A 27,205-nucleotide genomic window follows, 5' to 3' on the forward strand; every position below is an offset into this window, starting at 1 on the left:
AGTTTACATACACTACGTTAACTGTGCCTTTTAAAGAGCTTGGAAAAATCTTGCTTGTTATTTGCAAATTATGGTGGAAGATAAGTATTTGGTCATCTACAAACAAGCAAGATTTCTGGCTCTCACAGACCTGTAACTTCTTCTTTAAGAGGCTCCTCTGTCCTCCACTCGTTACCTATATTAATGGCACCTGTTTGAACTTGTTATCAGTATAAAAGACACCTGTCCACAACCTCAAACAGTCACACACTCTTTGGCCAAGACCAAAGAGCTGTCAAAGGACACCAGAAACAAAATTGTAGACCTGCACCATGCAGGTCTGTCATAGTTGAAGTGTGCCTATGATGAAAATTACAGGCCTCTCATCTCTTTAAGTGGGAGAACTTGCACAATTGGTGGCTGACTAAATACTTTTTGCCCCACTGTATATCCACAGTAAAACGAGTCCTATATCGACATAACCTGAAAGTCTGCTCAGCAAGGATGAATCCACTGCTCCAAAACTGCCATAAAAAGCCAGACTACGGTTTGCAACTGCACATGGGGACAAAGATCATACTTTTTGGAGAAATGTCCTCTGGACTGATGAAACAAAAATATAACTGTTTGACCATAATGACCATTGTTATGTTTGGAGGAAAAAGGAGGAGGCTTGCAAGCCGAAGAACACCATCCCAACCGTGAAGCATGGGGGTCTCAGCTTCATGTTGGGGGGGGGGGGTGCTTTGCTGCAGGAGGGACTGGTGCACTTCACAACATAGATGGCATCATGATGTAGGATATTTATGTGGATATATTGAAGCAACATTTCAAGTCAGGAAGTTAAAGGTTGGTCGCAAATGGATCTTCCAAATGGACAATGACCCCAAGCAAACTTCCAAAGTTGTGGCAAAATGCCTTAAAGACAACAGTCAAGGTATTGGAGTGGCTATCACAAAGCCCTGACTTCAATCCTATAGAAAATTTGTGGGCAGAACTGAAAAAATGTGTGCGAGCAAGGAGGCCTGCCAACCTGACTCAGTTACACCCGCTCTGTCAGGAGGAATGGGCCAAACCTCATCCAACTTATTGTGGAAGGCTACCCGAAACATTTGACCCAAGTTCAACAATTTAAAGGCAATGCTACCAAATACTAATTGAGTATTGAGTGTATGTAAACTTCTGACCCACTGGGAATGTGATGAAATAAATAAATAAAAGCTGAAATAAATCATTCTCTCTACTATTATTCTGACATTTCACATTCTTAAAATAAAGTGGTGATCCTAACTGACCTAAGACAGGGAACTTAATTAAATGTCAGGAAATTTGAATAACTGAGTTTAAATGTATTTGGCTGAGGTGTATGTAAACTTCCGACTTCAACTGTATGTCTCTGGTGGTTGTGTTGTATGTGAAGCACGTAATATATTTTATTTGAATGAATGACAGGTGTCCATCGACAGACATCCAGAGTAATTTCAGGTCTCCCCCTCCCAAGCCTCTCTTTGGTTGGGCTTGCTTGTTCTGCCAACATTCAACGTTGGGTTTGTTTCGTATGCCAACATTCAGCAGGAAAATATGAAACCTTCCTGGAAAACCCTGCTGGTTAAAAAATAAAATACATATTTTTAACTGCGTTTTTTAAGTGTATCCTCTCTCTAATTTGGTTGTGTTTGAGGCAGGAATGTTGAGCTAACCACAGTTTGTCCATGAGGCAGAATGAAGGGCTGTCTGTCTGCCCCACCTCGTCCTGGGACTACGTTTTAGTTTGCTTTCTCTCCAGGCTGACTCTCGCATGAACTTTACTGTTCATAAAGGAACTTGATTCAGACCAGGGGTACCAGTCATTCAGATTAGAAAACCATGATACATTGTCATCATGATACATAGATGTACATAACAGCACATTGTTTCATTTGACCTTGTTTCTGTTGGTGGTGTTGTCGTCATTGAACTCCCTCTCTCCTACCCATTGCCCCCACACACACACACACACATGCAAACTTCACACACACCCCTGCCTGCAAACCGTTTCTTTGCTGTGTGAATACTCAGAGCCACAAACCCAAGCTGATATCTCTCTTTTCATATCTCTCTCTCATCCTTCTATCTCTCTCTCTAGGAGTTGATTCCTCTCATCCTATGTACAGCGTGTCTCCACCCGGAGCCTAAAGAGAGAGACCAGCTCCTCCACATCCTCTTCAACCTCATCAAGAGACCTGACGACGAACAGAGGTGTGGGCTCGTGCATGCGTGTGTGTTCTTATACCTAGCTGTTCTCTCTGTGTTTATAGGCTGATGATCAAGGAGGATCTTGACAGTGTGTGTATATTGACTCCTGATTGTGTTTATAGGCTGATGATCAAGGAGGATCTTGACCGTGTGTGTATATTGACTCCTGGTTGTGTTTGTAGGCAGATGATCCTAACAGGTTGTGTGGCGTTTGCCAGACATGTTGGTCCTACCAGAGTTGAGGCTGAACTCTTACCACAATGCTGGGAACAGGTAGCTACTCCTCTCTCCTGACTCCTATTCTCTCTCGCTCTCTGTCCTTTCTCTCTTTTTTCTTCCTGAAAATATTCCTCTCCTTTTTTTTCTTTTTTTTTTTACTTGTGTAAAGTGTTGATACATAAACGAATATCTGTTACGATGGTAATGACCGATATATTGAGCAGGTCCAATAACATTCCAATAAAGACAAACCACGAGGAATGCTTAAGATCAACATTTTCTAATCTACAGGGTCATGTCTGTCCCAGAATCTCATGTTGCCTCTCTTTCTGTCTCCCCCACCCTATCCTCCCTCTCTCTCTCTCTCTCTCTCTCTCTTTCTCTTCTCTCTCTTTCTCTTCTCTCTCTCTTTCTCTTCTCTCTCCTTTCCCTCTCTCCTTTCCCTCTCTCTCTCTCCTTTCTCTCTCTCCTTTCTCTCTCTCCTTTCTCTCTCTCGTCTCTCTCTCTCCTTTCTCTCTCTTCTCTCTCTCTCCTTTCTCTCTCTTCTCTCTCTCTCCTTTCTCTCTCTCTTCTCTCTCTCTCCTTTCTCTCTCTCTTCTCTCTCTCTCCTTTCTCTTTCTCTCTCTTTTCTCTCTCTTTCTCTCTCTCCTTTCCCTCCCTCTCTCTCTCTCTCCTTTCCCTCCCTCTCCATCTCCTCTCTCTCTCCTTTCCCTCTCTCTATTCTCTCTCTCTCCTTTCTCTCTCTCGTCTCTCTCTCTCCTTTCTCTCTCTCGTCTCTCTCTCTCTCTCTCCTTTCCCTCTCTCCTCTCTCTCTCCTTTCCTTCTCTCTCTCCTTTCTCTCTCTCTTCTCTCTCTCTCCTTTCCCTCTCTCTTCTCTCTCTCCTTTCCCTCTCTCTTCTCTCTCTTCTCTCTCTCCTTTCTCTCTCTTCTCTCTCTCCTTTCTCTCTCTTCTCTCTCTCTCCTTTCTCTCTCTCCTTTCTCTCTCTCCTTTCCCTCTCTCTTCTCTCTCTCTCTCCTTTCCCTCTCTCTTCTCTCTCTCTCTCCTTTCCCTCTATCTCTCTCTTCTCTCTCTCCTTTCCCTCTCTCTTCTCTCTCTCTCTCCTTTCCCTCTATCTCTCTCTTCTCTCTCTCCTTTCCCTCTCTCTCTCTTCTCTCTCTCCTTTCCCTCTCTCTCTCTCTCCAGATCAACCATAAGTATCCAGAGAGGAGGTTGTTGGTAGCAGAAGCCTGTGGAGCCTTAGCACCTTACCTGCCTGTAAGACTCACACACACGCTAGTGATGCATAAGTTGACTCAACCCGCAGTCCCCGCAGTTATATCCACGGTGCTGGCGGGTTTAGGGTCATTTAAATATTGTGTAGATGAAGGGCGGGTGGGTGGCTGGGAGATTGAATAAAGAGAGTTGAAAATAAAGAGATGGGAGGGCCAGAAAAGCCATGTTTAGGAAAGATTTGGTGACGTGGCAAAAGAGCACTGCATGTTGTGTGTGATGATTTTGAGGCGCTATACAAATTCAACATTCACATGTCGGGGACTTCAAATAGGCCTATGGCACGTCAAGGGAACTGTAGCCTACTGTTCAGAAGGGTTAGATGGAAACAGAAATCTGGACACTGACTGTAGGTCCACAAGCTCTCACAGAGCCTTCATATTAACTCCTGCAGAATTAAGCATTTCTTGCAGTAAAATGATACACCAAATGTAGGCTAAATTGTGACTCGAGAACAGGAGTGGAGAAAATGATTTATTTCTTTCAGCATCTTGAGAGAATGTGAATTTGCAGTTAGCATCTCAACAGACAGTATCTATCTTTATCAGCATCATAAAAGCTGATAGTATTTCAACCACATAAAATATGCATCCAAACCGAACTGAGATCAGTAACACGTTGGGTCGTTTCCACAGCTTCTTATTCCCTGACAGCTGGTGAAACAGATGTCATTTGTTTTTCCAAGGGTTTACTTAGTCTTCCCGGGCAACATGTAATGATAGAATTGAAGCTGCATATAAAAATCCTGCACCCCCTGTCCAAATATAGTTCCACCGCCTCTGACTGACTGTAGCCTACAGAGCAATTTCTATATTAGTGGGTTGGGTGCAGGCATAGGGCTGTGGCGGTCATTCATTTTGTCAGGCGGTGATCGTCAAGCACATAACTGCCGGTATCACGGTAATTGACCAATTTACAAACACATTTAGCATCTCCTCTCTTCCACACATAGCCTACGAGCCACTGATGCAGACATTTGGAACATCTACGTTTTAAAAAGTCTAATAAATCCATGTAATATAGCCTACACTATCACAATAAATCCATGTAATATAGCCTACACTATCACAATAAATCCATGTAATATAGCCTACACTATCACAATAAATCCATGATTTATTTTAGACAGGAACATGATGTAGACTTCATCAGTCTCTCATTCATAATTGAACAAGCACTTGATAATGCCTCGAATTTCCACCCCCTAAGAATTTTAGGTTCTTCAAATTTGCCACCCTTTGCCTTGATGACAGCTTTGCACACGCTTGACGTTCTCCCCACCAGCTTCACCTGGAATGCTTTTCTAACAGTCTTGAAGGAGTTCCCAAATATGCTGAGCACTTGTTGCTGATGCACAGCCCTATGCGAGACACAGATTTACACTTTATCGCATATAGTCAGACAGTTGCGGATGGGTTATTAGCAATTGCGGGCGGGTGTGGGTGAATAAACAGCTGGCCCACGTACCAATAATACACACACACACACCTTTACATAGGTACACAAACACCTGTACACACGCCTGCCATCACATCTTATCTGCTTGTAAGAGACTTGGCCACGTGTGTGCGTGTGCGCGCTCCTTTGTTCAAATCTGTTTATATGTCTGTGTGTTAACAGAAGGAGATCCGTAGTTCCCTGGTGTTGTCCATGCTGCAGCAGATGCTGGCTGAAGACAAGGCAGACATGGTCAGAGAGGCTGTGGTCAAAAGCCTCGCTATCATCATGGGATACATTGATGACCCTGACAAGTACTCCCAGGTGTGTGTGTGTGTGTACATGCATGTTTTGACCGTTCTTGTGTTTGGTAGTGTTGAATGTGGTCATGTTATACTGACTGGTCGTGTTGTGTTCATGTTGCGGTCAGGGTTTCGAGCTGATGTTGCTGTCCCTTGGTGACCCATCCGAGAGGGTGGTCAGTGCTATCCACCAGGTGTTCATCCCAGCATTCGCTGCCTGGACCACAGAGCTGGGAAACCTCCAGACCACGCTCATCCCCTCTCTACTGGCCCGCATAGAGAAACTACTGAAGGTAGGTAGACCCACAGGACTTTGTTTATTTGGTATATGTAAGAAAGGTTTTGATGTTGACGCTAACATTCTAGAATCTAGATAAAGAAGTGAACTCTCTAACTGCCCTCTCCTTCCCTCTCTCTCACCTCCCTCTCTCTCCTTCATCTCCTCCCTCTCTCACCTCCCTCTCTCTCCTTCCTTCCCTCTCTCTCACTCCCCCCCTCTCTCTTTCCTCCCCTCTCTCTCACCTCCCTCTCTCTCCTTCATCTCCTCCCTCTCTCCTTCATCTCCTCCCTCTCTCTCCTTCATCTCCTCCCTCTCTCACCTCCCTCTCTCTCCTTCCTTCCCTCTCTCTCACTGTCCCCTCCTTTTTCTCCTTCTCTCCAGCAGGGAGAACATGGTCTTGATGAACACAAGCTCCACATGTTCCTGTCTGCCCTACAGTCTCTCATCCCTCCTCTGTTCTCTGTGGTGATCCAGAACGCTCCCTTCACACACAGAGTTAACCTGCAAGGAGACATTCCCCCCATAGAGGGTAGGAAACACACTGACACAATTGGTGACCAGTAACCTTGCTATGTTCTGACTACGTTATTCACCCATAATCTCTAGTATTTTCCTTCCCTGAACTTTAACCCCAACCTCTGACCTCTGTTTGACCCCTCAGTGACGCGGTTCCCTCGTCCGGCGTCTCCTCTGCAGGATATAGCGACTATCGTTGGCAGCCGGGAGACGCTGAGCGCCCTTCTCATCCTGTATGATTACCAGCTAGAACATGAGGGCACCACAGGCTGGGACAGCCTGCTATGGGTGGTCAACCAACTGTGAGTGGTCTATGCAGTACACACATTGACACACACACAGCCACACACACAGCCCTGACCCCCTCTCCTCTCTCTCCAGTCTTCCCCAGCTGATAGACATAGTAGGTCGTATTAACGTAGCCTCCACTACGTGTGTCCATGAGTTCTCACGTTTCTTCTGGAGACTCTGTCGCACATTTGGCAAGATCTTCACGAACACTAAGGTGAGAGTATCTACTGTAGGCCATTTGCCGGAAGGAATCTGCACTGCTTAATTAATTTCATTGGTGCAGACTATAGCAGTCTCTCCTCTCTCTTTCAGGTAAAACCACAGTTCCAAGAGATCCTACGGCTCTCTGAAGAGAATGTGGGTAAGTGGAAGACACACACACACTCAGTGGGATTTGGTGTTTCCCTGTCTCTTTCATCCTCTGAATATTAAAACAAGCGTGTGCTCAGATCTCTGCCAAGTGTTTTAGTTTGTTGTTGTGGTTTGTGTGAAGTGTTTGTGTCAGGCCTTGTGCTTCCTGTCAACTGTTCTGTTAAATTAGCTCACTGAACTGGAAATCAGCTACATGGTCATATGTCATTTTCTCATTTTCTATCTCTGATTCCAAGAACACAGGATGAGATGTTACTATCCTTTGTGCAAGCACTTCCAAGAGTTAATGAACAGTGAGCGTGGTGAAATTTGGGGAGCGCATCGTCAGTAGTGTACCTTTGGTTCCTAGGGTGTTTCGGCCTTTCACACTATACACCCTCCCCAAAGGCGGCCAGCAACAGGGTGATCAATCCTACGCTTGCGTCCCATTCCCAATTAGTCATAGGAGTTGCCTTGTTGTTGATAGCCAACATCCCATGGGACTACGCATGGCAGGGGCGTCCTCCTCCCTGAGTCAAGCATTGTTGACCGCATACCTCCTGGCCCTCTCACTTCGGGGCCCAGCTGGGGTCTTTCCTCTTCATCCAGAGCCACTGACTGCTGCCTTCTGCCGCCTCTGATACAGCTTTGATTGCCGAACGCTGGCTCTGGCCCTTAATTCCTAGGTCTCTAAGCAGTCTGGTTGTAGATGTTGCCACAAAACCTCTGCAGCCCACCTCCACTGGTCGGACTTCTGTGTTCCAGCCATGATGCCATGCTTCGGCAGCTAGATCAGCATAGCGCAGATGTTTTCGCTCATAAGCCTCATCTACTGAGTTTTCCCAGGGTACTGTGAGCTCAATGATGAAGACCTTATTGAGTGAACGGGACCAGAGCACCATGTCAGGTCTTAGGGTGGTGGTTGCGATCTCCGGAGGAAACACAAGTTGCCGGCCAATGTCAGCTAGCATTTTCCAGTCGTGGGCCAAGCGCAGCTGGTCTCGCTCTAATGGTGTAGAGCCGCTCTTCGGTGGTTTAACCCCTTTGCGGACAAAGTTTGTCCGTAAGGAGTGTGATGCTGCTGTGGGTGGTAGGGAGTTGGTGGCAGCTCGCTTGTCCTCCAGGGCGGACGCAAGGTTTTTAAGGACTTGGTTGTGACGCCAAGTGTAGCGTCCTTGGGTGAGGCTTGTTTTACACCCTGTGAGAATGTGCCTGAGGTTGGCTGGCATGGAACAGAGGGCACAGTCCGGATCTTCACCATACCATTGGTGAAGATTAACTGGTGTTGGAAGGACGTCATATGTTGCTCTGATTGAAAAGCTCAACCGCCTCGCTTCCATGGCCCACAGATCCTTCCAGCTGATCTTCCTCTTCTCCACACTGTTCCATCGAGTCCACTGTCCCTGTTTGGCAAGAGAGACTGCCTTGGCCCTCCTTGCAGCCTCCTCCTGATGGCGTACTTCCTGCACTACCATCTTCCGCCGCTCTGGTGCAGTGGCCTTACTCCAAGCAGCACGGCTAGTTAGCCCAAGGCCTCCTCTTCCTTGCTGAACATGACCCACAATGTCAGCATGTCTGAGGGCTGCTGTTGCCTCCTGGACTGCTTTTCCTGGCCTCCATTTGCGCCCAGTTGCCAGGGTCGGCGCGTTGTTGCTCACCACTGGGTCTCGAGATTCATTCAGTGTCATCTGGAGCCTGGTTTTTGCACACTTGAATTCCTCTGTTAGACTGGTGAGGGGCAGCTTGAGGACACCATCTCCATAGAGGCCTATGGTGGTAAGGCATCGTGGAACTCCGAACCACTTCTTTAAGTAGCCTGTGACTCCTCTTTCCATCTTCTCCACTGTTGAGATTGGAACCTCATACAGTGCTAAGGGCCACAACACCCAAATGTATGAAGTATTTGTATTCTGTTTCTCCTAGATGCTTTAACTGGGAATGGTATTCTGACCAAGGCTACTGTCCCCATTTATGCTACAGGAGTACTGACATGCTACAATCAGGTAAACATGTCTGTCGTTGGCCAGCCACCCATCTTTCTCATAACTGTAGATAATCAGCATATAATCTATTAATAATGTATTCATATATTATATAATGTGTGTATTTTATATCATGTATGTATTCATGTATTTTATATAATGTATGTATTCATGTATTATATAATGTGTGTATTTTACATCATGTATGTATTAATAATGTATGTATTAATATATTATATTATATAATGTGTGTGTGTGTGTGTAATATGTGTGTTTCCTGCAGGATGAGGATCGTAAGCTGCTTGTTGGTTTTCTAGAGGACGTCATGACGACACTGTCTCTCTCACATGCCCCCCTGGACAGCCTCAAAGCCTCCTTTGTAGAGCTGGGGTAACACACACACACACACACACACATTAGTAAGAATGAATAGGCAACAATCGTGTAATAAACTCTTTACTTTTACTTACTTGGATCTCCTCCGTCTCTCTACCCCCTTTCTCTCCCTCTCTCTACAACACCATCTCTCTCTCTCTCTACACAACACCATCTCTCTCTCTCTCTACAACACCATCTCTCTCCCTCTCTACAACACCATCTCTCTCCCTCTCTACAACACCATCTCTCTCTCTCTCTCTCTCTCTACAACACCATCTCTCTCTCTCTACAACACCATCTCTCTCTCTCTACAACACCATCTCTCTCTCTCTACAACACCATCTCTCTCTCTCTACAACACCATCTCTCTCTCTCTCTACAACACCATCTCTCTCTCTCTCTACAACACCATCTCTCTCTCTCTCTACAACACCATCTCTCTCGCTCTCTACAACACCATCTCTCTCGCTCTCTCTACAACACCATCTCTCTCTCTCTCTCTACAACACCATCTCTCTCTCTCTCTCTACAACACCATCTCTCTCTCTCTCTCTACAACACCATCTCTCTCTCTCTCTCTACAACACCATCTCTCTCTCTCTCTACAACACCATCCCTCTCTCTCTCTCTACAACACCATCTCTCTCTCTCTCTCTACAACACCATCTCTCTCTCTCTCTACAACACCATCTCTCTCTCTCTCTACAACACCATCTCTCTCTCTCTCTACAACACCATCTCTCTCTCTCTCTACAACACCATCTCTCTCTCTCTCTCTCTACAACACCATCTCTCTCTCTCTCTCTACAACACCATCTCTCTCTCTCTCTACAACACCATCTCTCTCTCTCTCTCTCTACAACACCATCTCTCTCTCTCTCTCTCTCTACAACACCTCTCTCTCTCTCTCTCTCTACAACACCATCTCTCTCTCTCTCTCTACAACACCATCTCTCTCTCTCTCTCTACAACACCATCTCTCTATCTCTCTCTCTACAACACCATCTCTCTCTCTCTCTCTCTACAACACCATCTCTCTCTCTCTCTCTCTACAACACCATCTCTCTCTCTCTCTACAACACCATCTCTCTCTCTCTCTCTACAACACCATCTCTCTCTCTCTCTCTCTACAACACCATCTCTCTCTCTCTCTCTACAACACCATCTCTCTCTCTCTACAATACCATCTCTCTCTCTCTCTACAACACCATCTCTCTCTCTCTCTACAACACCATCTCTCTCTCTCTCTACAACACCATCTCTCTCTCTCACCATATACAACACCATCTCTCTCTCTCTACAACACCATCTCTCTCTCTCTCTCTACAACACCATCTCTCTCTCTCTCTCTACAACACCATCTCTCTCTCTCTCTACAACACCATCTCTCTCTCTCTCTCTACAACACCATCCCTCTCTCTCTCTCTACAACACCATCCCTCTCTCTCTCTCTACAACACCATCCCTCTCTCTCTCTCTACAACACCATCCCTCTCTCTCTCTCTCTACAACACCATCTCTCTCTCTCTCTCTACAACACCATCTCTCTCTCTCTCTCTACAACACCATCTCTCTCTCTCTCTCTCTCTACAACACCATCTCTCTCTCTCTCTCTCTACAACACCATCTCTCTCTCTCTCTCTCTCTCTCTCTCTCTCTCTCTCTACAACACCATCTCTCTCTCTCTCTCTCTCTCTCTCTCTCTCTACAACACCATCTCTCTCTCTCTCTCTCTACAACACCATCTCTCTCTCTCTCTCTACAACACCATCTCTCTCTCTCTCTACAACACCATCTCTCTCTCTCTCTCTACAACACCATCTCTCTCTCTCTCTCTACAACACCATCTCTCTCTCTCTCTCTCTACAACACCATCTCTCTCTCTCTCTCTACAACACCATCTCTCTCTCTCTCTCTCTACAACACCATCTCTCTCTCTCTCTCTCTCTCTACAACACCATCTCTCTCTCTCTCTCTACAACACCATCTCTCTCTCTCTCTCTACAACACCATCTCTCTCTCTCTCTACAACACCATCTCTCTCTCTCTCTCTCTCTACAACACCATCTCTCTCTCTCTCTCTCTCTCTCTCTACAACACCATCTCTCTCTCTCTCTCTCTACAACACCATCTCTCTCTCTACAACACCTCTCTCTCTCTCTCTCTACAACACCATCTCTCTCTCTCTCTCTCTCTACAACACCATCTCTCTCTCTCTCTCTCTCTACAACACCATCTCTCTCTCTCTCTCTCTCTCTACAACACCATCTCTCTCTCTCTCTCTCTCTCTACAACACCATCTCTCTCTCTCTCTCTCTCTCTCTCTACAACACCATCTCTCTCTCTCTCTCTCTCTCTCTACAACACCATCTCTCTCTCTCAGGGCTAACCCAGTGTACCATGAGTTGTTACTGACAGTGCTATGGTACGGAGTGGTCCATACCTCCGCTCTAGTTCGCTGTACCGCCGCACGCATGTTTGAGGTATGACGCCCTGCCACAACGCGCCACACACACCTTCACACACACAAATTTGCCCACGTAATAACATGCTTTATAGTTTTTACCATATAAGAATGACAGTGTATTTTGTTTGATGTATGCTGTATCTAAAATGTTTTATTGAAACCTGTTTTTATTGAAACCTGTTTTGTCATGGACTAGAAGTAGTCTTCTTGCTGATTTAATCTTACAGTTTTAATAGATAAGTATTGTTGGAACATTGACTGGATTGTAAAGGTTTTTGAGTTGTATTATGCAAACAGAACTATACTGGTTTGAAATGCCTCCCTATGTCTTTCCCCTGCAGCAGCCTCTGCTTGTTATTGCCTTCCCCCTCAAGGGCCTGATTCCATTTTAATCCCTAGCCCCTTCCCAGAGCCCCTACCCCTTCATTGTGAACATCAAAGAGGTAGGAGCTAGGGAAAAACATTGGATTGAAATGGAATCAGGCCTACATAAAATACACTTTTGATGAGGAGGTGTTGTAGCACTATCCCCTTCACTGTCATAGTGGTCTGGACATCTCCCTTCACTGTCATAGTGGTATGGACATCTCCCTTCACTTTCATAGTGGTATTGACATCCCCCTTCACTGTCATAGTGGTATGGACATCTCCCTTCACTGTCATAGTGGTATAGACATCCCCCTTTAATGTCATAGTGGTGTGGACATCCCCCTTTAATGTCATAGTGGTATGGACATCCACCTTCACTGTCATAGTGGTATCGACATCCCCCTTTACTGTCATAGTGGTGTGGACATCCCCCTTTACTGTCATAGTGGTATCGACATCCCCCTTTACTGTCATAGTGGTATAGACATCCCCCTTTACTGTCATAGTGGTATGGACATCCCCCTTCACTGTCATAGTGGTATAGACATCCCCCTTCACTGTCATAGTGGTTTGGACATCCCTCTTTACTGTCATAGTGTTGTGGACATCCCCCTTCACTGTCATAGTGGTTTGGACATCCCCCTTCACTGTCATAGTGGTTTGGACATCCCCCTTTACTGTTATAGTGGTATGGACATCCCCCTTCACTGTCATAGTGGTATGGACATCCCCCTTTACTGTCATAGTGGTATGGACATCCCCCTTTACTGTCATAGTGGTATGAACATCCCCCTTTACTGTCATAGTGGTATGGACATCCCCCTTTACTGTCATAGTGGTATGGACATCCCCCTTTACTGTCATAGTGGTATGGACATCCCCCTTTACTGTCATAGGGGTTTGGACATCCCCCTTTACTGTCATGGGGGTTTGGACATCCCCCTTTACTGTCATGGGGGTTTGGACATCCCCCTTTACTGTCATAGTGGTATGGACATCCCCCTTTACTGTCATAGTGGTATGGACATCCCCCTTTACTGTCATGGGGGTTTGGACATCCCCCTTTACTGTCATAGTGGTATAGACATCCCCCTTTACTGTCATAGTGGTATGGACATCCCCCTTTACTGTCATAGTGGTATGGACATCCCCCTTTACTGTCATAGTGCTATGGACATCCCCCTTTACTGTCATAGTGGTATGGACATCCCCCTTTACTGTCATAGTGGTATGGACATCCCCCTTTACTGTCATAGTGGTATGGACATCCCCCTTTACTGTCATAGTGGTATGGACATCCCCCTTTACTGTCATAGTGGTATAGACACTTAACCCCCCTATCACCATCTCATAGTTGTATATCCTTCCCATGCCATTCTCTGCAGGCTCCCCTAACCACAGATCAAGGATCTGATCCCTCTGCCCCCAGTCCTAACCATGACTATTAGGGCATTAACAAAAATCTGACTCTGGACCACTGGTTAGGGGGAACTTCTACCAACTCTGTTCAGCAGCTCTGTTTGCTTGGCTTCTCACTTATTGGTTGTTTTTCTTTTTTGTTTGTTTACCTGTGTGTTTACGTGCGGGCTTGGGCGTGCGTGACATGCGTTCCTACCTTGGCGCTGCTGCTACTTCTTGTTGTTGTATATCACTTCCTTTCTTTCTTTTTGTTTTCCTTTTTCCCTCTCCTCCCTCTCTCGGCGTGTTGCCATGACACTGCTGGCTCTGTCCATCACCCGCCCCTGGGCTGTGACATCACGGCTGTGTTGTCCAAACAGCTGCTGGTGAAGGGGGTGAATGAGACGCTGGTGGCTCAGAGGGTGGTGCCTGCTCTCATCACGCTCTCCAGCGACCCTGAGATGTAAGTGTCTCCTGCTGCCTTGTCTGGCCACCTCGACCCCTCCTCCAACCTCACGGGAAGAACCCTAACCTCTTTCATGAGGATATATATTGAATAACACCAGAGCTTTCAGGACTGTAGTTGGTATGGAAACATACATCCATTGTTAAAGGAGTCAATGGTTTGACTTAGGATTTTTTTTCTCAAAACTCAGGGACACTGAGGCTTTGCAACATAAATCAATTCCAAAGTAGGTGCTTTCTCTAAACTGTGTATCTTTAGGGGTTTTGCCCTGTCTGTGCTCCTAGATGGTTCAAGGTCTCTCTGACTCTGGATAAAAGTCTTCTTAGGTCTTTCTTCCTGTAGAGGTTGAGGTGCGGTCGACCGTGTGCGGTTCTGTGTTTACTGTCACTAACACCAGGCATCATCAGTGTGCGACACTAACCCACACCCCGGTAGTCACTATATAACCATGCTTGAAAGGACAGCAGTATGATGCTTTCTAAACACTAGCCCAAACCCTTACCTCTAACCTTAATCGTAACCTAGTCCTCAATTAAGACAAAATATGTAATGTACTTGATCATCAGTTCTGACAATATAGGTCATTTTGTCCTTTCTGGCATGATCTACCCAATCATGTTCATCGCATCATCAGTCTGCTACACTACCCCAACTCGCGCTCTGATTGGCTGCATGTGGAGATCATCCCAGCATGCTCAGCTGTAATGCACTACCCCCCCATCCTCCTCCTCACCCCCTTTTTAGCAGACCCCCTCCACCCAACCCTCAGGTCCTGGACGATTGCCCCCCCCCCCTCCCTCCTAACCTCTTCGTCTCTCCCTCCCTCCTAACCGTTTCCAGTTGATTCTGCGAGGCATGTCAGAAGCTTTAATAGACCGTCGGGTGGCCCCGGCTCTTATTACACTGTGCAGTGGCCCTGAATTGTGAGTCAACGAAGACGAGACGTTTTCTCTCCTCTCTATCCCTCCTTCCTCTGCATCCTCCTGGTTCTATTTAGTGTATTATATTATTTAAATCCATACGGACACTGGAATGATCTAACATCACCATTAACCTTGGCATTAACATACATGATCCACACTGATGATTGGTTGGTGTTGGTCTGTTTTATATTATCTTCTGAGCTGCATTTTGTAGTTTGAATAAAGCAGAGACCTGGCTCTGTTCTAACTCCTGTCTGGCTTATAGTTCAGTTAGGATCTCTACTATCCCTGCCTTTGGTACCATCATGGAGACGGTCACGCAAAAAGAGGTATGGACATGCTGATTCTCATATATGCAAAAACTACACTCCTGCATTAAGCAAGTCTGGGTTAGATGTTTGAGCACAGGTGTGTTTTGTATTGTGTCCATGTGTATTAGGGGGGTATCCATGTTGGCATGTGTGTTTGTGTGTGTACATTAATATGTGTGTGTGTGTCCCAGCTGTTGGAGCGTGTGAAGATGCAGCTGGCGTCGTTCCTGGAGGACCCACAGTACCAGGACCAACACTCTCTACACATGGAGATCATCAGGACCTTTGGCTTAACAGACGAGTGTCAGGACCCAACGCTGAGCCACGCTTCAGAGACGAGTGTCAGTACTACTGATGTACGCTGAACACACAGCTACTCACGCTTAACAGACGAGTGTCAGTACTACTGATAATACACACTACGCTGAACCACACTTCACAGACGAGTGTCAGTACTACTGATAATACACACTACGCTGAACCACACTTCAGACGAGTGTCAGTACTACTGATAATACACACTACGCTGAACCACACTTCAGACGAGTGTCAGTACTACTGATAATACACACTACGCTGAACCACACTTCAGACGAGTGTCAGTACTACACAGACGAGTGTACTGATAATACACACTACGCTGAACCACACACAGACAGTGTCAGTACTACTGATAATACACACTACGCTGAACCACACTTCAGACGAGTGTCAGTACTACTGATAATACACACTACGCTGAACCACACTTCACAGACGAGTGTCAGTACTACACCCCCCCCCCCCCCCCCCCACCCTGACACTTCAGACGAGTGTCAGTACTACTGATAATACACACTACGCTGAACCACACTTCAGACGAGTGTCAGTACTACTGTGAACCACACAGTACGAGTGTCAGTACTACTGATAATAATACACAGTACAGTACTACTGCTGAACCACACTTCACAGAGTGTCAGTACTACTGATAATACACACTACGCTGAACCACACTTCCAGTGTGAACCACACTTCAGACGAGTGTCAGTACTACTGATAATACACACTTCCCAGACGAGTGTCGCTGATAAACACACACGCTGAACCACACTTCAGACGAGTGTCAGTACTACTGATAATACACACTGAACCACACGCTGAACCACACTTCAGACGAGTGTCAGTACTACTGATAATACACACTACGCTGAACCACACTTCACGAGTGTCAGTACTACTGATAATACACACTACGCTGAACCACACTTCAGACGAGTGTCAGTACTACTACGCTGAACCACACTTCAGACGAGTGTCAGTACTACTGATAATACACACTACGCTGAACCACACTTCACAGACGAGTGTCAGTACTACTGATAATACACACTACGCTGAAGGCGAGTGTCAGTACTACTGATAATACACACACGCTGACAGACGAGTGTCACTGTACGCTGAACCACACTTGACTGATAATAATACACACTACGCTGAACCACACTTCAGACGAGTGTCAGTACTACTGATAATACTGAACCACACTTAGTGTCAGTACTACTGATAATAACCACACTTCACAGACGAGTGTCAGTACTACTGATAATACACACTACGCTGAACCACACTTCAGACGAGTGTCAGTACTGAACCACTGATAATAATACACACTACGCTGAACCACACTGATTCACAGACGAGTGTCAGTACTACTGATAATAATGAACCACACTTACGCTGAACCACACTTCAGACGAGTGTCAGTACTACTGATAATACACAACGCTGAACGAGTGTCAGTACTACTGATAATACACACACGCTGACGAGTGTCAGTACTACTGATAATACACACTACGCTGAACCACACTTCAGACGAGTGTCAGTACTACTGATAATACACACTACGCTGAACCACACTTCACAGACGAGTGTCAGTATGGACACATACATACACACACACACACTAATGCAGACACACTCACATGCACATATGGACTCAAATACACACACACACACACACACACACACACACACAGTGATATTGTGTGTTTTTTGTCTTCCAGTTGTGCTGCCTCACCTCCACAAACTAGCGTTGGGTAACAACGTCCAGGCTACAGAGAGTAAGAGGATAGACATCGCTACTCAGCTGTTTGAGGCCTACAGCGCTCTCTCCTGTTGCTGTATCCTTCACCCAACACTAACGTGTGTGTGTGTGTGTGTGTGTGAAATCAAATTCAAATGAAATGTATTCGTCACATACAGCAGGTATAAAAGGTGCAGCACAATGCTTATGTCAAATCAAATGTATTCGGAGAATGTGACAAATAACAACAGGTGTAGTAGACCTTACTGTGAAATGCTTACTTACAAGCCCTTAACCAACAATGCAGGTCAAGAAAGAGTTAAGAAAATATTTGCTGGATAAACTAAAGTAAAAACAGTAAAATAACAATAACGAGGCTGTATACAGGGGGTACCAGTACAGAGTCAATGTGGAGGCTATATACAGGGGGTACCAGTACCGAGTCAATGTGGAGGCTATATACAGGGGGTACCCGTACCGAGTCAATGTGGAGGCTATATACAGGGGGTACCAGTACAGAGTCAATGTGGAGGCTATATACAGGGGGTACCAGTACCGAGTCAATGTGGAGGCTATATACAGGGGGTACCAGTACCGAGTCAATGTGGAGGCTATATACAGGGGGTACCAGTACCGAGTCAATGTGGAGGCTATATACAGGGGGTACCAGTACCGAGTCAATGTGGAGGCTATATACAGGGGGTACCAGTACCGAGTCAATGTGGAGGCTATATACAGGGGGTACCAGTACCGAGTCAATGTGGAGGCTATATACAGGGGGTACCAGTACCGAGTCAATGTGGAGGCTATATACAGGGGTACCAGTACCGAGTCAATGTGGAGGCTATATACAGGGGGTACCAGTACCGAGTCAATGTGGAGGCTATATACAGGGGGTACGAGTACCGAGTCAATGTGGAGGCTATATACAGGGGGTACCAGTACCGAGTCAATGTGGAGGCTATATACAGGGGGTACCAGTACCGAGTCAATGTGGAGGCTATATACAGGGGGTACCAGTACCGAGTCAATGTGGAGGCTATATACAGGGGGTACCAGTACCGAGTCAATGTGTGGGGGTACAGGTTAGTCAAGTTATTTTGTACATGTAGGTTGGGGTAAAGTGACTATGCATAGGTAATAAACAGCTAGCTCCCTCAACAATTCTGTACATGAATCAATAATAACTATGAAATTAGTCAAAAATAGGTGTATACATAGTAATAATGGACCTGTATGTACAATTCTAAAGTGGCTAGTGGAATCAATATTATATGATAGAACAGCAGCTTTGTCTGCATGTATGAGTTCTGGATGTGTTTGTGTCAGTGTTGGCTGTGGGGGTAGTCAGTGAAAATAATCTCTAACGTGCATATAATTTCTCTGGTGCAAATAGTCTGTAAGGTGCAGGGAGACAACTATGTTTAGCTTTTCAGCAGTCTGATGGCCTGGTTCCGAGACCCAATACTCCAATACAGCTTGCCAGATGGTAACAGAGTGAACAGTCCGTGGCCCGGGTGACTGGAGTCCTTGACTATCTTTTGGGCCTTCCTCAGACACCGCCTGGTGTACAAGACCTCGAGGGCAGGGAGCTCACCCACAGTCATGTACTGGGCCATCCGCATCACCCTATGTAGAGCCTTGCAGTTGAGAGGGGGTGCAGTTTCCCGACCAGGCGGTGATGCAGCCGGGTCTAGATGCTCTCGATGGTGCAAGGATCCAAGGGCCCATGCCGAATTTCTTCAGGTGCATGAGGTTGAAGAGGCTGTGCTGTGCCTTCTTCACCACTGTGGTGGTGTGATTGGACCATGTCAAGTTCTCTGTGATGTGATAATAAAGACAGAGGAAGCTTTTGACCCTCTCCACTGCAGCCCTATCGATGACAATAGGGGAGTGCTCCACCCGTTGTTCCCTGTAGACCACAATCAGCTCCATGGTGATCAGCTGTGTGTGTGTTCCCTGCTACTGGGTCCTTAACTTACAGAACTTACCTCACCCTTTATTAATGGTTGAGACAAACCGCTACATATTAACGAGTTGAGTCAGGGCATTTAAACAGAAAAGCTAAAAGAGGGCAATAGTTCATTAAGTGTTTTTAAATGTGTCCACCTAGCAGTATGTACTTAAGACATTTCAAGAACTGTACCCAGAGCAGAGTGTTGGCTTGGCTGGGGCTCAGGGGCGGGTGTTTTTATTTCACTTTTATAGCTGTGACTCAGAATACGTCTTTAGAATAACAAGACCTGGGTCAAGACTAGGTTACTGTTGTCAGACGAGGTTACTGTAGTCAGACGAGGTTACTGTAGTCAGACGAGGTTACTGTTGTCAGACGAGGTTACTGTTGTCAGACTAGGTTACTGTAGTCAGACTAGGTTACTGTAGTCAGACGAGGTTACTGTAGTCAGACGAGGTTACTGTAGTCAGACTAGGTTACTGTTGTCAGACGAGGTTACTGTTGTCAGACGAGGTTACTGTTGTCAGACGAGGTTACTGTAGTCAGACGAGGTTACTGTTGTCAGACGAGGTTACTGTAGTCAGACGAGGTTACTGTTGTCAGACGAGGTTACTGTTGTCAGACTAGGTTACTGTAGTCAGACTAGGTTACTGTAGTCAGACGAGGTTACTGTAGTCAGACGAGGTTACTGTTGTCAGACTAGGTTACTGTAGTCAGACTAGGTTACTGTTGTCAGACGAGGTTACTGTTGTCAGACGAGGTTACTGTTGTCAGACGAGGTTACTGTAGTCAGACGAGGTTACTGTTGTCAGACGAGGTTACTGTAGTCAGACGAGGTTACTGTAGTCAGACGAGGTTACTGTTGTCAGACGAGGTTACTGTTGTCAGACTAGGTTACTGTAGTCAGACTAGGTTACTGTAGTCAGACGAGGTTACTGTAGTCAGACGAGGTTACTGTTGTCAGACTAGGTTACTGTAGTCAGACTAGGTTACTGTAGTCAGACTAGGTTACTGTTGTCAGACGAGGTTACTGTTGTCAGACGAGGTTACTGTTGTCAGACGAGGTTACTGTAGTCAGACGAGGTTACTGTTGTCAGACGAGGTTACTGTAGTCAGACGAGGTTACTGTTGTCAGACGAGGTTACTGTAGTCAGACGAGGTTACTGTAGTCAGACGAGGTTACTGTAGTCAGACGAGGTTACTGTTGTCAGACGAGGTTACTGTTGTCAGACGAGGTTACTGTTGTCAGACGAGGTTACTGTAGTCAGACGAGGTTACTGTAGTCAGACGAGGTTACTGTTGTCAGACGAGGTTACTGTAGTCAGACGAGGTTACTGTTGTCAGACGAGGTTACTGTTGTCAGACGAGGTTACTGTAGTCAGACGAGGTTACTGTTGTCAGACGAGGTTACTGTTGTCAGACGAGGTTACTGTTGTCAGACGAGGTTACTGTTGTCAGACGAGGTTACTGTAGTCAGACGAGGTTACTGTAGTCAGACTAGGTTACTGTTGTCAGACGAGGTTACTGTAGTCAGACGAGGTTACTGTTGTCAGACGAGGTTACTGTTGTCAGACGAGGTTACTGTAGTCAGACGAGGTTACTGTTGTCAGACGAGGTTACTGTAGTCAGACGAGGTTACTGTAGTCAGACGAGGTTACTGTAGTCAGACGAGGTTACTGTAGTCAGACTAGGTTACTGTAGTCAGACGAGGTTACTGTAGTCAGACGAGGTTACTGTAGTCAGACGAGGTTACTGTAGTCAGACGAGGTTACTGTAGTCAGACTAGGTTACTGTAGTCAGACGAGGTTACTGTAGTCAGACGAGGTTACTGTAGTCAGACGAGGTTACTGTTGTCAGACTAGGTTACTGTTGTCAGACTAGGTTACTGTAGTCAGACTAGGTTACTGTAGTCAGATGAGGTTACTGTAGTCAGACGAGGTTACTGTAGTCAGACGAGGTTACTGTAGTCAGACGAGGTTACTGTAGTCAGACGAGGTTACTGTAGTCAGACGAGGTTACTGTAGTCAGACGAGGTTACTGTTGTCAGACGAGGTTACTGTTGTCAGACGAGGTTACTGTTGTCAGACTAGGTTACTGTAGTCAGACTAGGTTACTGTAGTCAGACTAGGTTACTGTTGTCAGACGAGGTTACTGTTGTCAGACTAGGTTAAAAGTTCACTATTTGTGGTTCTGGGCTGTAATCGACCAACCCTGCCTCAATCAGTGTGGTGTGTGTGTGTGTGTGTGTGTATGTATATATATATATATTACACTGAATAAGTTGAATACATTAGCTGTATGTGTATTTATGCCCTGGAGAGTTGAGAAAGGAAAATGAACTCTCCATTTTGGGGCCGTATGCTGATTACAGGGTTGAGTGGGCGGAGAGAGAGAGGGAGGGAGACAGAGAGAGATGGACCACAGCCCACAGAGAGGGGGAGCGAAAATGAGAGAGACGACGAGTTACAGACCACAGTCTGCCTCAGAGAGACGGAGAAACCAGAAGAGAAAATGACAGAGGGAGAGCTGCCTCTAAGCCTTTGGTCAGAATTCCCAGCATATGGCATGTGCATGCATGCGTGCACGTTCCTCCCTAAATGTGTTACCAAAATAGTGAGGCTCCTCAACGGCGTATTTCGCAGCACAGCGACATACCTCCCTAACCTCTCTAGTGACTTCCATGCCACCTCACACACTCACTCATACCAGCTGGCTGAGGTTTGGTAATGCGCGAATATCGCAGGCTATACGGGGGGTCTCGTGTAGTTTTGGTCACAGTGGCTAAACTCCCCACTATCAGAGCCTGGTACTGTGACACCATCAGTGTGCGACGAGGCAGTGGAATTACTGTGGCCCTCTGGGTAATGTAGTCATATAACCTCACTAATCTTACTTGTTTTTAAACTGTGTTAGTGTCATAATATTACCTCATTCACAACGGTTCAGTTGACCAGTGTTCAGTAGTGTTGAACTGTGTGTTGGTGTTTGGTTGTCCAGTGTTCAGTGTAAGTTAACGTTGTGTTCAGTTGTCCGGTCCTTGACCTTCTGCTCCAGTCATCTCAGAGGAGCTGATGGTGAATCACTTCCTGCCTGGCCTGAGGTGTCTGAGGACCGACATGGAACAGCTATCTCCTGAACACGAGGTACACACACACACACTGACCACAGTAGCTCTCCCAAACTACATCAAATGACCTGTTTCCCATGCCAGTTAAAGACCAGCTGATTCCCAGACCACTTACCACACAGCGTGATGTTGTCTCCAGGAGGGACACTCACCAGGCATACTTTCCACAGCACAGCAGTCTAACTGGTATATTTTCCACTGTGTGTGTCTCCTTTCCTGTTGCAGGTGATCCTGAGCTCCATGATCAAGGAGGGGGAGATAAAGGTAGAAAACAGAGGGATCGGACAGGCAGAGGGGTGAGTACTAACGCACACCAGTAAATCACTACTAAAGCCCACCAGTAAATCAGTACACAATCACAGTCCTGTGTGCTATGTCTGTGTTCTATGTCGGAGCATTCAAAATCACACACACACACACACACACACAAAACTCTACAAACTCTCCTTGTCTTTATCCGCTGGATTTCGTCCCACACCATGAGTGCTGTTGACTGTTGGGTCACAGTCATATGACCCTCTGTAAGCCTAACTGCATTAACAGTAGAGAAACTGCAGCCTTTAGATTCAGGACAGTGGTAAGGAATGGAGGTTAGGGGGAGGAGAGAAGAGAGCCTGTAAAGAGCATTGGGACTCAGCCATAGTGTGAGGGCGAGGTTAGGGAGTAGTGAAAATCAACTATTATAGACTGCCCATAGTGTGGCTGTCTTGTGAACATGTGTTTCTGCCTCGTTAAAAACAGAACTGTGTATGTGCGCACACGTGTACCCTCTGAACTCTTGAACTCTGAGGCTGTAGCCTAGCAACACAGTCACACACCCCAATGTCATATTGAGTCTTGTTTTGAGGTTGTTAGATTAATCATCATGTTTAATTCTAACTATAGAATCTCTCAGCATCATCATGCTGACAAGAGTTGGGTCTGTTTTAGACTCAAAGCATCGATCAACAACCATGTTACTACACTACGGCACTCAACTCCAGCATTTTACATAACTTTAATTTGACTATTGACCAAATTTAGTTGAAAAGTTGTTCCCCTACAGTTCTTTATCTGCTGTTGTTCAACCAGATTTAGGCAGGGGGGGGGAAGAGGAACTCTCCTAACTGTCAGTCAGTAGAGACTGTTACTGTTAACGCTTAGGAAACAGCTTTTCCATTTACCTGTCCAAATAGATGGACTGAGAGACTGAAACAAGAGCAGAACAAAGCAAACAAATGAGCATTTCACAGTTGACACTGTCAATCACTGTATGTTTAGGGAGAGAACGATTGTAGAGATTATAGGGAAAACATTATAGGGATTATAGGGAAAACATTCTATACTTATTATTTGTGTTCAGGCTATATAAAATACAGTATGTGCCATTCTATAGGTTATATAATATATATATATTATATAATATATCCCATTCTACAGTATTATCATCAATATAACATTTCTTGGTATCCAATTGGTAGTTAGTCTTGTCTCATTGCTGCAACTCCCGTACGAACTAGGGAGAGGCGAAGGTCGAGAGCTGTGCGTCCTCCGAAACACAATCCAACCAAGCCGCTCTGCTTCTTGACACTGCTCATTTCACCCGGAAGCCAGCCGCACCAATGTGTCGGAGGAAACAACGTACACATGGTGACATTGTCAGCGTGCACTGCTCCCGGCCCACCACAGGAGTCGCTAGTGCGCGATGGGACAAGGATATCCCTGCCGGCCAAACCCCCGCTGGGCCAATTGTGCACCGCCCCATGGGTCTCCCGTTCGTGGCTGGCTGTGACAGAGCCTGGACTCTAAACCAGAATCTCTAGTGGCACAGCTAGCACTGCGATGCAGTGCCTTAGACCACTGTGCCACTCACGAGGCCCAATATAACTCATATATACACTTTGGACAGTTTATTAGGTACTTAATAGTTCACCCGGTTCACAAAAATGGTCACGTGGCTTGTTCTATAAAGCAAGCAGACAGGCATCGAGACATTCAGTTACTGTTCAATTGAACGTTAGAATGGGCAAAACAAGTGACCTAAGCGACTGAGTGTGGTGTGATCGCCGGTGCCAGGCGCGAGAGTTCCAGTATCTCAGAAACGGCCGGCTTCCTGGGCTTTTCACGCACAACAGTGTCTAGGGGTTACAGAGAATGGTACAACAAACAAGAAACATCCAGTCAGCGGCTGTCCTGTGGGCGAAAACAGCTTATTGACGAAAGAGGTTGAAGGAGAATGGCAAACATCTTGCAAGCTAACAGGCGGGCCACAAACAGACAGTGGTGTGCAGAACAGCATCTCGGGAAAGCACAACTTGTGGGCCCTTGTGACAGATGGGCTATTGAAGCAGATGACCACACCACGTTTCACTATCAGCTACAAACAAGAAGGAGCCATTCCAGTGGGCACACGATCACCAACACTGGACAATTGAGGAGTGGAAAAACAATACCCGGTACAACGAATCCCGGTTGCGTCATGCTGATGGCAGAGTCAGGATTTGGCGTAAGCAGCATGAGTCCATGGCCCCATCCTGCCTGGTGTCAACGGTACAGGCTGGTGGTGTAATGGTGTAGGGAATGTTTTCCTGACACACGTCAGGTCCCTTGATACCAATTGAGTAACGTTTTAAAGCCACAGCATGTCTGAACATAGAATCCATGCTCTGAAGAATTCAGGCTGTTCTGGAGGCAAAGGGGGTTCCGTCCCAGTACTAGATGGGTGTACCTAATAAACTGTAGCTCTCTGTGTGAGGATGATGCAATGTCTAAGCTCTATAAAAAATGTACACGTTGACATTTTAGTGATTTAGCAGATGCTCTTATCCAGAATGACTTACATAGTGCATTCATCTTAGGATCACTAGGTGGGACAACCACATATCAGTCGTAGTAAGTACATTTTCCCTCAAAGTAGTTATCAGCAAACTCTGTGCTAGTAGGAGAACACATGCTGGCCAACGTGTTCATTGTGTTTCTGTTCCTGTAGCTCTGTGTCCATTGCTGCTAGTTTGGTTGGTGAAGACGCTAAAACCAAGTTCCTGAGTAAGATGGGTCAGCTGACCACGTCCGGCGCCATGCTGGCCAACGTCTTCCAGAGGAAGAAATGATCTATCCTTCCGCCTGGGGCCCCAGCGCACTACATATCCCATGAGCCTCCAGTGTCCGGGAGCGCTGGCCCAGCCACCAGTGATAGGCCAGGTCAGGGTCTGTTCGAATACCTTCCAGATGCATCCTTCACTCCTCTGTGACTCGAAAGGGGAGAGCTATCTGGCTGAGCCCTAGGTAGGTAGGAAGGAAGGATGCGCTTTGAACTATTCGATCAGGGCCAGGGTGTATATCAATACTCTGAAGTGACTTCCTCGTCTCAAGGAGAGAAGACGAGTAGAGTAGAGGAAGTCATTATAGACTATTGAGATGCACCTAATTGAGTTTGATTTCGAATTTTAGCTTGCGCCATGTCGGCACCAAAAGCTTTATGAATGTTGCAGTCCAGTCTAGTTAGAATGTTAGTGGCGTTCTATGTCAGAATGTGATTGTTCCGGAACCTTTTGGTGTCAACATGGAGAGGACTAGCTTACTAACTGACATCTGTATGTTCATGGCTCTGGGGAATCGCCTACTTGAAGTCAAAATCGCCTGCCTTTATTTCGTCACGTCTCTCTCATTGTTGTTTTGATAGTCTCTATTTTATAACTTATTTATCTCTTAAGACTTTATTCCTCCAAAGAAATGTGCACATCACTTTATCATTCTTTTCTCTTTATTGTGTGTATTTTGATTCAGAGTCGTCTTATTATATATGATGTACATGATCATCATCACTACCATTCATTGGCTTAGTTTGTTTATGTTGGAAATGTGAAGATGAAGAACACTGATTCCCTCGCTCCATGCCTCCCTCCTTCCTCCTTTCCCTGTCTCGTTCTGCCTCTGCGTGTTGCAGTGTCTCGGCTGGTTCTTATCTGAAGTGGCTGTTCTGATTTGGGTTTTGTTATCTTCTCTTTGGGATATGCTCTACAAGTAAATAACTGTATGATACACTGAAATGAAAAGGACTGTACCCATATTATTATGTACATTTGAAATTGGTGTCATGAAATAATAAAAGACGAAATAAACAATTGTGTACTTATACAGTTAATTTGGAAAGTATTCGGGCCCCTTGACTTCCACATTTTGTTATGTTACAGCCTTGTTCTAAAATGGATTCAATTGTTTTTTTCCCCTCCACAATCTACACACAATACCCAATAATGACAAAGCAAAAACGGGTTTTTCAAAATGTTTGCAAATGTATAAACAATTAAAAACAGAAATATCACATTTACATAAGTATTCAGACCCTTTACTCAATACTTTGTTGAAGCACCTTTGACAGCAATTACAGCCTTGAGTCTTCTTGGGTATGACGTTAACAAGCTTGGCACACCTGTATTTGGGGTGTTTTTCCCATTCTTTGCAGATCCTCCCAAGCTCTGTCAGGTTGGATGGGGAGCGTCGCTGCCAGCTTTTTCAGGTCTCTCCAGAGATGTTTGATTGGGTTCAAGTCCAGGCTCTGGCTGGGCCACTCTAGGACATTCAGAAACTTCCTTCTGGAAGGTTCTCCCATCTCCACAGAGGAACTCTGGAGCTGTGTCAGAGTGACCATTGGGTTCTTGGTCACCTCCCTGACCAAGGCCCTTCTCCACTAATTGCTCAGTTTAGCTGGGTGGCCAGCTCTAAGAAGTGTATTGGTGGTTCCAAACTTCTTCCATTTATAAATGGAGGCCACTGTGATCTTGGGGATCTTCAATGCTACAGAAATGTTTTTTTTTGTACCCTTCCCCAGATCTGAGCCTCGACACAGTCTTGTCTCTTAGCTCTACGGACAATTCCTTCGACCTCATGGCTTGGATTTTGC

General features: G+C 45.9%; 1 protein-coding gene across 1 annotated transcript in view; it reads left to right on the plus strand.

The window, feature by feature from the left end:
- The window catches only part of relch (RAB11 binding and LisH domain, coiled-coil and HEAT repeat containing), a 47,840-nt gene extending 21,261 nt beyond the window's left edge, over positions 1-26,579 (plus strand). The window contains 20 exon segments of the mRNA XM_064949298.1: positions 2,105-2,217; positions 2,397-2,487; positions 3,617-3,688; positions 5,324-5,464; positions 5,571-5,735; positions 6,104-6,251; positions 6,384-6,540; positions 6,620-6,743; positions 6,842-6,890; positions 8,804-8,883; positions 9,146-9,252; positions 11,624-11,723; positions 13,855-13,937; positions 15,129-15,192; positions 15,366-15,464; positions 15,467-15,515; positions 17,223-17,339; positions 22,251-22,339; positions 22,549-22,619; positions 25,292-26,579. Coding sequence (XP_064805370.1) covers positions 2,105-2,217; positions 2,397-2,487; positions 3,617-3,688; positions 5,324-5,464; positions 5,571-5,735; positions 6,104-6,251; positions 6,384-6,540; positions 6,620-6,743; positions 6,842-6,890; positions 8,804-8,883; positions 9,146-9,252; positions 11,624-11,723; positions 13,855-13,937; positions 15,129-15,192; positions 15,366-15,464; positions 15,467-15,515; positions 17,223-17,339; positions 22,251-22,339; positions 22,549-22,619; positions 25,292-25,412 — 2,040 coding nt within the window. The 3' untranslated portion in view covers positions 25,413-26,579.
- The last annotated feature ends 626 nt before the right edge of the window (positions 26,580-27,205 follow it).

Source organism: Oncorhynchus masou, chromosome 30 (assembly GCF_036934945.1).
Source record: "Oncorhynchus masou masou isolate Uvic2021 chromosome 30, UVic_Omas_1.1, whole genome shotgun sequence".
Lineage (NCBI taxonomy): Eukaryota > Metazoa > Chordata > Actinopteri > Salmoniformes > Salmonidae > Oncorhynchus > Oncorhynchus masou.